Source organism: Prosopis cineraria, unplaced genomic scaffold, assembly GCF_029017545.1.
Source record: "Prosopis cineraria cultivar Desert tree isolate PC_DT_omini unplaced genomic scaffold, ASM2901754v1 PC4, whole genome shotgun sequence".
Lineage (NCBI taxonomy): Eukaryota > Viridiplantae > Streptophyta > Magnoliopsida > Fabales > Fabaceae > Prosopis > Prosopis cineraria.
Genome location: NW_026555335.1, coordinates 12,834,690 through 12,851,120, shown reverse-complemented (window position 1 = coordinate 12,851,120; position 16,431 = coordinate 12,834,690). Strand labels below are relative to the sequence as shown.

The following is a 16,431-nucleotide window of genomic DNA, read 5'->3' as shown; positions in this document are numbered from 1 at the left end:
GTATTATGTTTAATTATTAAATTATTTTTTAATTTTGTATTATACATAATATTTTGTAGACATATATAGATCATCTTTTTTAAGAATGATCTTATTAAGCTAGTATTTTGATATAGTATAATATAATTAAAATGTTGATAGGTGATTACTTTAAATTATAAACAGATTAAGTTATCCATAAATACTTATATACAAATACATAAATGACATTGAAATGTTAAAGTTGTATAGATATCATAAGATATAAATGGCATTACAGATTACTTAACATATTGCACACTTGATGCTTGGCTTGGTATACACATAGTGTCTATTCTATCTAGTGAGCTCTAATAATTTTTTGACAATGATGCCTTGTGATTCTACCTAGTATTTAGGTTTACATTGTTATGAAAAAGAAGTTACCAATAAGATTTTGATAATAGATTATTACTAAAAATATAAAAAAATTATTCAAATCTACCCTATTGTTATGAGATAAAGAATAATTAAAAATGAGCTAGATCAATCACACATGAGATGCTTGTAATTATTTTATATTATAAAAGTTATTAATATTCATTAAAAATCCAAAATTGTTCAAAATAACTATTAACAAAATTTATATGGTTAAAATAAATTTTTTTATTAAAATACTTTTTTAAGATAATTAAAAAATTATAGATAAAATTTATTTTTAATAAAAGAAGGGGAAGCAATTAACTTGGGAGAAGATAAAATTTTAATAATTTATTTATTAATTTTGGAGAAAAATATGAAGAAAAAAAGTAAAAGATGTTTAATCATCTATTGTGCGATGCCTTCAAGCTTTCATATCTTCTTGGTGTTTCGTCATCAAGCTTTCAAGTATTCTATTTTATTTTTCCTCATCTTGTTCTTTAAATTACTCAAATTATTTAATTTATTAATGTTAAATCTATTGAAATTGTTGTTTGATGGGAATTGTAAGTTTGATTGTTTAACTTATGTTAATATTTGAATTCTAAATGAAATTCTATATAAACTCGTTAAAGTTTATTTATTTTAAATTGTAAAGTTATTGAAAAGTATTATCTATTATGTTGAGATTACCTCAATTAAAGAGAATTTAATAAAAGTATTCTTTTTTTTAAAAAAAAAAAAGTCCAACCTCCAATGCTACTATATTTCCAAAATTTGAAGATGAAACCCTCCAATTAAAAAGTAAAATTCTTTTAAGTTATGAAACCTCTGATTGAAATGTTTATAGGAAAGTTATTTAATATTTAAAAATTATTTCATTTTAAATTCATTTTCCTAACAAAAAATAATATTTTATTAAAAAAATATTATATATACTCATAAAACTTATTTTATCATATTAACAAATGAAAATAAAATAATATGTATGTATATATGTATGTATGTATGTATATTGTTTTAATAATATATTATCTTATATATGTGTATATAGTTAAATAATATATATTTAATTTTAGATATAATAACTGTATGTGCATTTTAGTTCAATTAACAAAGAAAAAAAATTTAAGACTTAAAAGGTGGAAGTTAAGAGCTCAAATCTTGACCTAGACATATTTCATAATAAACATGTGACATAATGTGACATAGCAGATGTGATAATGTAGTGTATGGCATATTGGCGACAACCTTTTAGTAGTAAAAAGTTATCACTAAAGGTTTTTTAGCGGTTATTTTTGAATTTTTTCTATGACTTTTTATCATTGTTAAAAGTCTTTTTTTGTAGTGATGAATGGGAATACTAATTAAATTTTTTGAATATTACCCTTATTTAAAGTCATTAACTATGAAAAATAAAATAATACAAATTTAAAAAATTTCTATTTAAATACAAGTAAAATCAAAATTTATTTTATTTACAAGTTAATGACTCAATCATATTTCTTTTATTTTAGTGATATGATTAGATGAGAGTTATAATAAGAACTAGAGGGTTAATATATAATAGAATTATATTAAAAATATTGTAATAAATAAAATTCTAATAATATAATAAAACGATAAAAAGATAATTTTTTTTCCATAACTAACTGCAGCAGTAGAGAAGGTATGAAAAATTTTATAAAATATTCAAGAAGTTGAACTTACTTAAATTTTATTCAATTACTTATTTACCTAGGTATTCAAGAAATTAGTTTTATTTCTAACTTCACGTAAATTCGTAGACAATGTTTGATTTGCGAAAAAGTATTTAAAAAAAAATAAAATGAGAAACATATATAGGAAAAAAAATGAAATAAGTGTATTTCTCTTTTTTTTAAAAAAATGTATTTTTTCACCTACCAAACATTGCATTTTCAATGTACCAAGCAAGTGAAATTTACTTACTCCATGCAAATTTTAACTTCTCTCCCATACTTTCGCTCAATGTCCAGTGTCTTAACCTTGAGCAGCTGATGGGTGCTCTTTGTACTCTTTCATAACATTGAAAAGTTTCAATGTGAACTAAACTCTATCATGTCAAGTTGTCAACTGGCCCTCTTGGATTGACTTGTAAATGGAATTGGGTTGGACCAACCTTTTTTTATTTTTATTTTTTATGTGAGCTTGATTTTCTGAACTCAATAACATATATTGCATATATGGGTTTGATGAGTTGTACGTTAGGACATGCAATTTTTTTTCATAAATTTTAATAATTTTGTATAACCTAATCTAACTCAATTCATCCACTTTAAACCCATATATTACATAATTCACATCTACATCATTTAATTTCAATTTTTATCAAAAACACAACACATTTTAACTTGAATCTTCTGTGTTTTGATTGTGAATGTAAATTGTTTGTGTGCGCGTGCGTGTGTTATACATGCTAACCCATGTATTAAATGGTTTGGCCCGTTTACCTCTTCAGTTAAATGGCTCGGACCAAAAAGCTCAGTTTTATTTGGTTGACTTTCTTCGAACCTAAATCGTTCCTCAAAATGGGTTACATATAGAACCAACAGTTTTAAGAGTTTATTAATTTTCTTCAATACATCAGTAGAGCATAAATCCATTATTATTAAGACCAGTGAGAAAATTTTAATCCTTATTGATTTAAAAAACGTTGACTACATAATATGTCTTGAATTTCAGGGAAAAGAGAAGAGGTTAATTAGCCCATGAATATGTGTTTTGGTGAGCATAGAATGTTTGAGTACTAATAAAAAAAAAACGAAGAAAGAAAGAATGTGAGTGTGAGAAACTTAATTAATACTTTGGATGCGTGAATGAATAGTGTAGGAGGTAGGGGCCAATATGTTAGATGAAATAGAAAAGCTCATAGCTAGAAAGGCCAACTTCACCATGACTAATTTCCAAGCACGTGGAAGGAAAGTAGCCACTCACCATATACCTACCAAGGAGAGAAGTGACAGAAACGATATATGCTTAGAAAGTCATAGGTTTGTGTCATTAATTAATTAATTTGTGGGTAAGTTTATGTCTTTGATTAATTTGATTTCGATGTGCTTGCTTACTTTTGACAAATTCCAATTGCTCATAAATTGTTTTAATTGTGACAAATGAGTGGATGCAAGGCTGTTAGAAAGGGACTTGTAAAATTAAGCACGTTCTACATCTTGCCTTAATTTTCATTTGTTGGTTTTAATTAATTTGGTGTGCTTAATTAATTAACTAATTAACTAGAGGTGCAAAATGTTTGGTCTTGACTTGATCAACAAGGCAGAGGGGATGCCTTTTGAGTGAATTGTAAGCGACCAAGCCCCTCCATTCAAGGGCATACCTGCCCCCACAAATAAAGGACGATGATGCTAATTAAATTTAGCACTTGCTTTAATTTCACTTTTTGGCTGTAAAGTTCGCATTTAATATAATAATCCACCCCTACATTCCCTTCCCTCTTTCAGGTTTTGACCAAATGCTATACCTAGGGACTCCCACCCTAACACTTCTAAATCATAATTAATTCGTAATTGCTCCCATAAAGTATAAGAATTAGGCTTCCCCTAATTAAATTGCTTCGTATACAAGAATTTGGATTTGAAATTCCAACAACTTCAAGTAGGTATGATAATTTGAACAAAACTTGATAGGCCAGCCTAAATCCGTTTGAAAAAATTTAGGGTTGGGTTTCAAAAAAAAAATGATTTTTTAAGTGAGTTGAAAGAAATTTGGATCAAGTCTGATCAGGTTCAAGAACGGACTTGGCCCGAATATCTGAATAAAAAATTTATATTTTTTAAAAAATATAAAATATAATAAATATTAATTAATTATTTACATTTTAGGTCATTGTATACTAAAATTTCATATCTTTGAGTCTTATATATCGTTTTAAGTATAAAAAATATATATTTTATTTTTTTTATAAAATAAAATAATTAATTTATAAAAATTTAATTAAAATAATTTTAAAAATAAAATTTGGATATTTGGGCAGCCAAAAGTCCAAAAGAATTCAAGCCTAACTTAGCTATTTAAGTTTTTTAAGAGGTCAAATTTGTTTGGGGCCGAGCCTATTCGGGTCGAACGTATTTAGGTCGAATATGAATAGGCCTGGCCTATCCAAATTCCCAACTCTATGTTCAAGTAATGAGAGTTCCTACCATTTGCTAGTTAGTATAAGCAAATGCATATATGGTTAATGTTTATGATTACATATGGTTTTTTAACTTATTGTAGGAATATTATATATGAATTGTATTATTTATGACTACTTTTGATCAATGGCATATATAGTTGCTACAAATTATATTATATGTATAATTCATTTCATAAATTTTACTATAAAGAATATTGTTTTCATTTTTAAAATTATTTATTTATTATAATATAAAATTTAGGTAAATTGGGTCCCATGAACTCACTCAAGCTAAGGCATGCTTTTTTATAAACTTTAAAAGTACTTACAGAAATATATATAAATTACCTATTAATAAGATTATCACATCAACATCATTGGGGTCTACACCTATAATCTTTGCATCAAGTCCTTACTAATTGGTTGAACTAAAGACAATTAAAATTACACATTTTTTGACATGGTTATTTGAATGAATCAGATTGGTGAGTCCAAAGATTAAAATTACACATTTTAATCTAATATAATACTAATGACTGTTTATATTAAATCTCATAGGCTTCCAAATTATAGGGTAATTAATTATCACACATCCTCTCTTCTGATCCTTCCATTCACGGTTGGAAGATCTATAGGAGGAAAATGAGAAGAACCTTTTTAGTCAAGTCACGTTCGACTTCTCTTTTATCCCTCTAGCTGGTATTGGGATTTGTCTCACATGATGCTGTTTATATTTATTAACTAATATTAATTTTGTATTTTATATCTATGAGCTAATATTAGTTTGTTCAATAGTTTATTATTGCATTTCCCTGTATCATCAATTATTTATAGTTTAAAAATGATCATATTATAACATCACCAAACACACACACACATACAAATTTTAAAATAGATTTTATTATCAATTATTTTCCATTTATTATTGGTGCATATAACCTTTGATATATAAGGCTATGCCTATTAATAGAATATTTCAATTGTAATACGATATTTTAAGTGCATGGAGGATCCTTCTATTGCGTCTCTATTACTATCTCTACTCTATTTTTCAATTGCTTTACTTGCTTTAATGTACAACATTACAAATAAATATTGTGAGTTTATATATATTTCACTTTTATACACACAAAAATATTGACGTTGATCACGCTAATTTAATCCTGTACATGGAAAAAATGTCTACAAGTTTGTTTACCATAAGGTCATAAGCTAAGTCTAGTGAATCAATAAGTTATTGGTACGGTGTGCGTTGACCAAACAGAGATATGTTAGGGAGGGGTAAAAATGGACCGTACGCTTGGCCTTTTGGTGGTACTGGCTGAGAGATATTTGATATTTTAATGCTTTCTTCATCCTTCACATACGAATTACTAAACTAAATATATATCCCATGCTTTCTCTTGATCAATTGGTTATTATGGACTATGGATATATGGTTTGTTTTTGGATCTCTCTCTCTTTTTTAGGCCAAGTTTTTGGATATCTCTTTTAAAAAAAAAATTCTGTCATTGTATTTCTTTGTTGATTCACTATCATTTTTCGCTTTGCTTCCTTGGCTGAATGAAATATCAAAATATCATTCTAGATTGTGAAAGAGTCAATTCAACAACTATACCAATCAACTCAAAAATATAAAAAAAAAAATCAACCATTTATCCAGCTGGTTATATATATCTTCTGAAAAAACAGATTATAGTATTGATAAATTTCACATTAAATAGAGTTGCACTAAATATACATGCCTGTATATATATATATATATATATATATTGTGTGTGTAGAAAAGTTCATCTAAAAAGTAAAAATTAATAAATGTGAAAGTGAAGCTGTCGTTGAAATTGTGTAAATTAATGACATATCAAAGTTTGAAGCAGGCGATGTGAGACTCGCAACATCTCCGTTTCCACATATATCAACTGGTCAAAATTAATGTATAAATAATGGACGCAGAAGATGCGCGCTCACACACACACACATGTTTAGTGGAAATAGATGATATATAAACAATGAATTATATTTGTTTCTGACAAATTATCACTAATTATTTTAAAATTAATTAATTGATCAAGTATTTAAACTATATAAACTGAAAAGTTTTGAAAGGAAGGTTTTGTTATAATTAGTCTCAAATCAGAGAGCCTGATAAGTAAAATTTGGTTTATAAGTTTAATGAGCTTATCCTTCTTATAGACTATAGTCTTTTAAAATTGACTCTCTCTTTGAACTTGTACTCATAAAATTAATTTTTTTATTAAGAGGCTAATGGTACAAAATAAAGGTTAACAATGGAGGGTTTTGATCGGCAATTTCTTTCCTATTAGACTAGTCTTTTGGTATCAACAAGAAGTCAAGTGAAGCATTATGAAATGGAGATGACATGCAACAAGGAATTCTTCCCTCCTAATTAAAAGCTAGTCTTTTAGTGTGAAATCTCCTTTTAAACTTATGTTTATAACAGTCTTGCTCTTCTTAGAGAATAGGAAGAAGGGATGAATGCACACAAGAGCTAGCAAAGGCATTCAAAGAAAAGTGTAGAATGTCGTAAAAGAAGCAGAAAAGATGGCGACAAAATGGAGACGCATGCACGCTCTTGCTTCCCCTCTTCGTTTTTTTCCTAACCACACAATAACATCCTATATTTATAACTCACTTCCCTCTGGTCCCATATATTCTCTATGTAATATGTAATATGGATTTACATAATCTAATTTCTCATAATCCAATAATGCATATTCCATGTACCTTAGGCAGAAATAGGAGTGAAAAGGAAAAAAGATATCAACTTTATATACAGTCATATTTTCTCGTGTCAACTTTTTCCTTGACTATATGACCATATAATTATGGCAGAGGATTTGTTTTTCTCTAATACTCAAATAATTGTCCCCGGTTGTATTCCGGCTATTATTTGCTATATTATGTTTCAATAACTATTATTAATTTTAATTAAAATTGTAATTTTTTTAAAAATAAATTCAATAGTTACTCTCTTAAAACCCGATCTATTCTCTGTCACATAGTGTTGTGGTAGTAGTAATTAAACTTTTTTTTAGTAACAAGGTTAGGTCTAGTAAAAGAAGTTCTAGATTAATGTGACGAATTAAGATTTAAATCCCTACTAAGAAGGATGTTCAAATTTAATGCCCAACTACATCTCAAACATATATAATTGCTTTTAATGGAAATATACATGTGCATGCATTGTGAGAGAGTGAGAGAGAGAGAGAGAGAAAGATGATTAAAATTTTTATAAATAATTTGATTCTCTAGATTTAATTTTTCCCCTATTAATTAATTAATTAATTAAAGAAGATAAGTCATTCAGCCAAAGACCCAAATATTGAGAAAGGGTCAAACTGGTTTACACATTAACATCAATATGAAGTTACATTATTACAAAAAAGCATAAATAGCTTTTTATTCGGTGGGAAGCATAAATAACTTAATTAATAAGGTTAAAAGATAGAATAAAGAATATGTGGCAAGGGGAAAGGAAAATGAGAGGAAGGAAGAAGAGTTAACATAACACAAAGTTTTGAAAGGGCCATGTGGGGAGCATGTGGGTGATTGCACAGTGCACTTTCTTCTGTAAGGCAAAATGCCAAACCCAAAGAGCCCAAAGACATTCAGTTTTCAATCAATGGTGGGTCCTCTTGAACTTGATTGCTTCCTATCACCTTCTATTCCGGATCCTGCTAAATATTCATTCATTAATTATTTCATTTTATTGATCTTATCTTTAATTTCCTCGATCATAATTCATTTTACACTTAATAATCCTATACATTAATGACTTTTTTTTAAACAACAGTTTTTTAAGTTTAAGAAAGTGGAAAGAGTTGAGAATGTGATATGCTCCTGGAATTTTCCACCTTCAGACTATTCATAAAGTTTAACTGAGATGGTTCTTTTAACCCAAAAACAAGCACTGCTACTGCAATTTGGAATAGTTAGTAGAAATCATGTGGGCTTTGTGGAAAAAGTCGAGTCTCTCTCCACTTTTATGACTGGAGCATTAGCTTTAAAAAAAAGCGTTGATATTGGCTGTAGACTTGGGAAATGGCAAAGTGATTGTGGAATGTGTCTGATACTAATTAACTGTGTTGGGGATCGACGAATTGAACTCAGCCAATGGTTATGCAGGCAGTCACAAATTTAGGGGGGCCATGCAGTGTTTTGTGGCCCCAATACTTAAAAAAATTTAAAAAATAGTTATAATTTTGTTTATGAAAAATGTACAAATCAATGTTAGGCCCCCACGTTTAGATAAAATTTTAGTTATGGCCCCCCATATGATCATTCCTAGATTTGTCCCTATGTGCAGGGGTAGCACTGGGCTTAGAGAGCCAGGCTGAAGGCTCTGTTTAAATAAAAGTTTAGACTTTTAAAATTAAATTTTTTAAAGCAATCGGGTTTAAGGGCCTAGCTTTAATAAGTCCTGTAAAAAAGAACTCGAGATTGGACAGCCCTTTAAACCTTGTTATATTATTATTAATTTTTTTTTAGTAGAACACGCATTTGAAGCCAAGAAGGACCTGCTCATCTGAAGTTCTAATCCTACACGCATTATATTATTATTAATTTTAATTTATTCTAAAATTGATTTAATATAATTTAATAAATATCAGTGTATAGTATAAATTTTTTAATATTTTTTATAATTATTATGTTTTTGTATTTATAAAAAATAAACTATTTTTTAATCAAGATTTAAATTTTCTTATTAGATTTCTAAATGTATGTTGTTTAATTTTTAAAAAATTATGAGATTTTTTTAATTTTAAAATATTTTAATTAATTTATAGTGCTTAATTTTATTTTAATTTTTTTTAGAATAGGGTTTAAGGGCCAGACCCTAAACCCTTCAAATAAGGGATGGGTTTAAAAAGTAAGGTAAAAAATAAAAAATCAAGTTTAATTAAGGGCTTAGGCTCTTATGGGCCGGGCTCATAAGGATTGAGCTCACTCATTTTTCTAGCTTTATGCAAGGGTATTAAGGTAACATGATGGCTAACCACTGGACGGCCGAAGCTGGTTTAATATATATTCTAGCAATGGATATCATGGTGGCTTCTCTAGCTATGAATCATCCCTCTTGTGCAGATGACAGATTTGGAGTCTGTTGATTCCAACACATGCTGTTTGCTTTCATTTTATCTTTTTATTTGTGGTTTATTTGCTTTCTCCTCCTGTTTGTTGTTTTGGCTTTTCTGGTGTATCGTTTGAACGTTTTTGCTACTAATTGCTAGTATGACAAGAAGACGACGACCTAATGTAATCAAGTCTAATTCTTATTCCATTTCTTCTTCTCATTTCAAATTTTCTCCAATTTCTTCTATTAATACAACATAAATAAATATATAGCATGTAGCATAATTTATGTCATAAATAGTACTATTAGATTTCATGCAAATTATAGAAACATATCTATATGTATATAGTGATGTAAATTGTAAAATATACATAGACAAATACAAATTAAATGTGAAAAAAATTAAATACATCTTACATTGTTTATGCCATATTCTGTCACTGTACCGAGAAAAAGATATGTTATTTCATCAAAAATCAAAATGTCCCTACTTCCTACGAACTAATTAAATAATAATTATCACATTTTACAGTATTTAATTATCATTTACATATTTTTGGGGTATTTTTTGGTCATTCTTCCATAATTTTAAAATTCTTACATCAGTGTACTACAATACCACAATCAGCGGCGTAACCCATTTCTCATTGATGGACACAACCGTGATAAAGATACGACACAGCGAAGAAAAAAAGTAGAATAGTAACACACTCTACCATTAAAAATTGGACCTTTAACTTTACATTTTAAATTAACTAATTATATAGGATTAACAAAGCTTACAGATTCCATTTTAAAACTTGATAAGGAACCCCTGTTAAAAATACCAGTCTATATTCTTATAAAAAAAAACAGTCTATTTGAATTTTTTATTTTTTGTTCAATACTAATCCTATATTTTATTGGGAGTTTAAGATGCTCATAAATAATGTAACTTTGTATATGATATTATAGATTGATTATTAAAGTCACAAATAAAAGTGAATCATGTATATTAATGTCGACAAACACTTTTTTATCATACGTAGAGATTTTGCCGGCACGTAATGTAGTTCCAACCTTGTACGCAGACATAGCGAATCTTGTTAATACTTTGTGGGATATGCTTGATTAATTTTGTGTCCAAAACATATTATTTGATCAGAACTTGGCCAAATGCATGCATTTTATCTAACTAAATTATGATTTTGTGTGAATAAGATTGTCAGCACCTTCATTTGGATTTTATATAGCAAATCCTAATTAATATTTATTGTTTCCAATAAATTAAAATAATGTGTATTTCCTGCCAATTCACACAGCTGAGCCACTGTTTATATTAGTTTAATCATATGGTGATCCAATTCAATGTAACAAATGAATCATGGAATTTTTTAATTTGATTATTGCCATGGTTCAAGTGAAGCCATATAAAACACTGTTTGTGACTATCAATCAAGCCGAACAAGCAATCAAATCAATTATATATAACCAATGTCGCATCATGTAATTACTAAATGTCTTGTTGATGTTTTATATTTTACTAACATGTCGTAACCTAATCATGTGATAGGAAAATGTCCTAATCTCATCTTGTAATAACTTTTACAACATATCTCTCGCTGCTTTATGTTTTCATAAAGAGAGTCGCAGACACTTAATTATAACAGGTGAGATGGCATGGACTTGAACTACCCTTCTCTACTTCAGTCTTTATTTTATATAATTATTACATTGATGTGTTCTAAATTTTACTTACAATGATTTGTTAACCAAAACTATCATTAAGCTTTACAAGTAAGATATATCATTCAGCGGATGCGTTGATATATAACTGATGCAATACTCTCAATTGCAATATTGCAATGAGAGAAATGTTGAATCGGTTAAATCATATAGCAGAGATATAAAAGAGAATTCTAATGTTTGATGCTTAAGAACATTAATTATAATTAATAACTAGTGCGAGCCTCGTGTAAATGTATGAAATTCAAGATAAACTATATATACTGTTCTTATTCAAAATGGATTAATTATGAAACTTACTATTAGATATAAGTGGAATTGAGTCAATATGGGAAGCCTTACATGAAATAAGCTTAAGCTTAATAAATAATATATAATTAAAAAAAGAAGAACCCGTGAATTTAAATTAAAATGCAATATCTTTCTCCCATTTTTAAGCACTCTCTTTAGGAAGTTTATGGACTCACATTTAAAAGAAAAGTAGACTTGAATTGATGTAAAAAGATATAATTTTTTAAGAATATATTGACGCAATTGGTACTCCCTCTATTAAAAAATGTAAGGTATTTTTTAAAAAGTTAAATGTTTAAAAATATAAGATATTTTTAATCTTTTAAGGTATAATCATTGCTTTTTTATTTAAAAGTATCCCTATCAATAATGACTTTATATTTATTGTAGGGTATTTAATAGGGGTAAATATGAAAAGATAGAATTAATTAAAAAGTAAATAATTATTTTATTAAAAGTTGAGATTCGGTTAAAAATACTTTATATTTTGTAAGGGAGGGAGTATATGAAATTAACGGATGTCAAAAACGATGCTTTGAATGCAATGAGTGATTGAAAGTAGCGTACGCGTATGATAAATGGACAAACAATGTATCCGCGGGTTAAGGGACAATCTGCCTCAATTGGATTTCCAATCGTGGGCCACATAGCCAAAATGTTTTGAAAAGAGTCTTGTTTATTAGTGACTTTTGTTTTTATTTAAAAACAAGATACCAATGTTAGGTTCGCATTCCATTAATTAGCTTCACGTGTCTCTGTAGTTAAACTTATGCATATATTAAAAAAAAAAGTGTATTGGTATAAGAACCGTATAAGAACGTAGTCACCTCCTTCCCATCATGTCAATTCTCTTTTATTATATGTTGGTAACTTTTAGCTAATACTGTAAATTAGTATTAGGCAATGGTAACAGACTCTTGGAATATTTTTAAATTATTATTTAGCACCTTGAGCTTTCTATTAATAGTTAACACAACTTGTATTACAACAATCAACTACTGCTAATATCATAGGGAAAACATCACTTTTCTTTCTTTCCTGTACTTTACTCGTATTTTGTTACAGGTCTTTACACTTTTTTTTAAATTTTGGGTTTCTACATTTTTATTTTTTTTATGTTCTAGGTTCCTAAATAAATAAAATGAATAAAGTGTAGGGATTTTGGATGAATGTAAAATAGCAAAAAAAAAAAAATAGATGCCTATAATAAAATACGAGTAAAGTGCAGGGACCAAAATGCACATTTATCATATTAGAAATATAACTCATGTCTTAAGTAGCTATAGCAACAAATGTATAGAGAATACATTTGGAGGAGGACATAAAATTATAAAAACAGATTTTATGTACGTAAAAAGTAAAAAAAAATAAAAATCTCAGACATGATAGTATGATTTTAATTATATCATTTCAGTTTTTTTTTTAATGGATGAAGTTGAGATAAAAACAATTTCAATTTGTCGTATAATCTGCACAAATTACACTCTTCTTATTTCAGTTTTAAGTTGCGTGGGCCAGGCACTACATGTGCCACCATGTGCTCTGTCTTTCTCTCTACGCCCCACCACTTTCCGTCTTTCGACCACATAAATTCCCTTCACCTCATTCTTCTTCCTCTCACTCTCTCTCTCTCTCTCCCCGATCCATTTTTACTTTCTCTGGTTCTGTAACACTTCGTCTCACGGCAAATCAAAACGCATACGTTATATCTGAATCTTTCTACTGTCCAATAACAGAAAAAAATTGGACAAGAGGTAAGCATATAATTAACTTTCATTCATTCCCCTGAGAAAGCCCTAGCTATCATCAGTTCAGTTCTATGTATGTAACTCTAATGCTTTTTTTCCCCCACAGAATGAAAAAGGCCAGCTCAGAGAAGCTAGAATTTCTCCAGAAATGGATGGAGGGTATGGAGAAATGTAAGTCTCTGAAGAAGAACATGAGCTTGTCGGAGAGGAAGAAGACCATAAAAGTGTCAGCAGATTTAGCGATGGCTTGCAGCAGAACTGAAACCAAGTGTTGGAGCCGAGCCCTTATTGCCAATATTGCTTCGAGAGACCACAACAGCAAAGTCCTGACGCAGCACGTAATAGGGTCCTCATCATCACTGTGCTTCAGCCTAACAAAGCCTTACACTTCTTCTTCTTCTTCTTCTTCACTGGTTAGGAACAAGAGGACACTACTTAACAGCAGCAGGAAGATCATGAAGAGAAGGAGCCGTACAGTCCGTAGTGGAGCGAAGAAGAAGAAAACAGCTATGGCGGATTCCATTGCAAGGAAGCTTGTCCAAAAGAGAAGAGAAAAGCTTAAGAGGCTTGTTCCAGGTGGAGATCTTATGGACGATGATGTGACCTTGATTGAAGAAACCCTAGATTACATTCAATCCCTCCGATCTCAAGTTCAAGTAATGCGTCGTCTTCTCACTACCTCTCAGCTCATGAAATGTTCCTAAATTAATTCACTCGGTATATATATATATATCTATATATATCTATATATGTATAACGTATATTGCCCCTTGTTTTTCTTTTCCTCTTGGCAAAGCTAGCCAGAAATGAAGGAGAAAGGACGTCCTAGCTCCAGCTTAATGAAAGATATATATGTATAATTAAGTAAATCAAAGCTTTATTCGGAAGCCATTAATTAGTCGTTTGTTTATATCTGTGTCTCTTAATTAATTCTTCCAACATAATTTTCTTTTCTTCCTCTTTCATGGAGGATTTCGTGAGTTTGTATATCATTAAAGAAAAGCTAAGAAGAGAGAGGAGTTAAACCGAGCCCTTTACGCATATCAATGCACTTTTTTGTACGTGTCTGATTCTGATTGTTTTTAAAACTCCTCAGGGTGATTCGAGAATATGTACGATCGAGTGCTATATTTTTATATCGTAGTATAATTAATACTACTACATATGCATATATAACTAATTAACACACTCGCTTTTATATTAACCGGCCAACTGACTAAACACAATCAATGAAGAAAGAAAGAGAAAGACGGAGGGAGAGGAGAGTGTGAAGAAGCAAATCAATGTCACATGCCGTTTGGAGTATTGCTTGTGCAAGCTGTGTTTCTTTTAGCTAATTTTGTTTCAAGACTTGGCATCTGATATAGATTTTTGCATCATTGAGGCGTGTAAGAAGAACCAACAGATGGTGTTGACAATATTCACGTTCAATTAATACACACTTGGTACAGTCTAGATCATATATAAACATGTAAAAAAGGCAAATAATTAATATGTGCTGCAAATGGGGAGTGAACACCAAAAACGGGGCAAAGAACAAATAGATAAGAGCTGCAGAATAATACCGTACCTTAACTTAAAATTTCAAGGTTCAATTTTATTAAGACCAATATGTCTCATATGGGACTTCGCATATCAGGCTATCAGCTCAAATCCACTAACATTTGGAAAACATAATAATATAGATGGGTTAAACAATTTCAAGAAACCATATGTAGCTAAATCCTTTTTGAGGTCGAATAAATGTGCGTCCTTCACACATTGACCGCAATTTTTTTTTTATTATCATATGAAAGTTGCAAATAATACTCCACGGGTTCCAAATTATAGTTCAATTTTGAAGATATTTCTCATCTCAATTTATAAAACATTTTTAAAAAAGATTCATTATTTTAAAATATAAGATACTTTAACAAAAATAATATTTCATTAATGATACTTTTCTACTATTATAAAATTATGAATATTAAATTAAGAGCATTTTTAAAAGTTCATATATTTTTTTTAAAAATATGATTGTAAAGTGTATTTAATATGCTTTATAAACAATATAAAAATAAATTTTTATTAATAATTTTTTTAATATTATTCTTCCAGGGGACAAAAAATTAAAATAATTATAATATATAATAATTAAGTATACGTGCAATTTTAAAGTTATATAAATGAAAGGTAATTTTAAAATTTTATATTTTTATTTTAAAAAATAAATTTGTAAAGTGTTATTATTAAATTTTATTAATATGTGTAATATTATTTCATATTATCTTGTAATTTAGGATGAATGGAGCAATTAATTACAAGCTAATATTTACAGGTACGAGTATGACTGCAATTAAGTGAAGGATCAGATTTTATTGAACGTTTCAAATGCGTGTTTATTTCTTTGGGCCTAGTGCCTAGTAATCTATGGTTTATTGTGTTGTCTTTTTTCTTAATTAAATGTTAGGTGCGTGGCCGTGTTTGGGCTGGGCTACATGATTATTGGAGTTAATATTTAGTAATCAGAGGTTAATTTAATCATTTTATACAATAATGACAATTAATATTGTACTCCTTTCATCCTAAATTATAGGACACTTTTAAAGAAATTTATTCATCTCAAGATATAAGACATTTTGAGTATATTAAGATTTCATTAAATACATCAATTTTAATATTATTCTTTCTCTCTCTATAATTAATTTCCATTATCTCTCTTTTCAATATATTAAATGATGAATATTTTTAAAAATTTATATTTATATTTTAAAAAGATAAGATTGTTAAGTATATTTAATGAAGTTTATTGATATGTGAGATTTTGTCTAAAAGTGTCTTATAATTTAAAATGGAGGGAGTATTGCATAATGTATTGAGAAATTATTATTATTATTATTATTTAAGTTCTTTAGAAAATTGAGTGTTTTTGATAGATATAACGTTGAATTTTTAATTTGAGTTAGATAAATTGAGTGATAATTACCATTCAGAGAACTAAAATATGATTCCATGCATACCTTGAAGAGGAGCTTGAAGCAAGTGCACTCAGTGTTTATAGCATT

At 28.6% G+C, this 16,431-nt stretch overlaps 1 protein-coding gene across 1 annotated transcript; it reads left to right on the top strand.

The window, feature by feature from the left end:
• Positions 1-13,234: 13,234 nt before the first annotated feature.
• LOC129309973 (transcription factor IBH1-like 1) lies at positions 13,235-14,297 on the top strand. Its single transcript, XM_054951774.1, has 2 exons — positions 13,235-13,393; positions 13,494-14,297. The coding sequence occupies exon 2, from the start codon at positions 13,495-13,497 to the stop codon at positions 14,089-14,091; it is 597 nt and encodes a 198-aa protein (XP_054807749.1). The 5' UTR covers positions 13,235-13,393; position 13,494; the 3' UTR covers positions 14,092-14,297.
• Positions 14,298-16,431: the final 2,134 nt, after the last annotated feature.

Excerpts from the sequence above, each read along its gene's own strand:
- LOC129309973 (XM_054951774.1), top strand. The coding sequence starts at position 13,495 with ATGAAAAAGGCCAGCTCAGAGAAGCTAGAATTTCTCCAGAAATGGATG.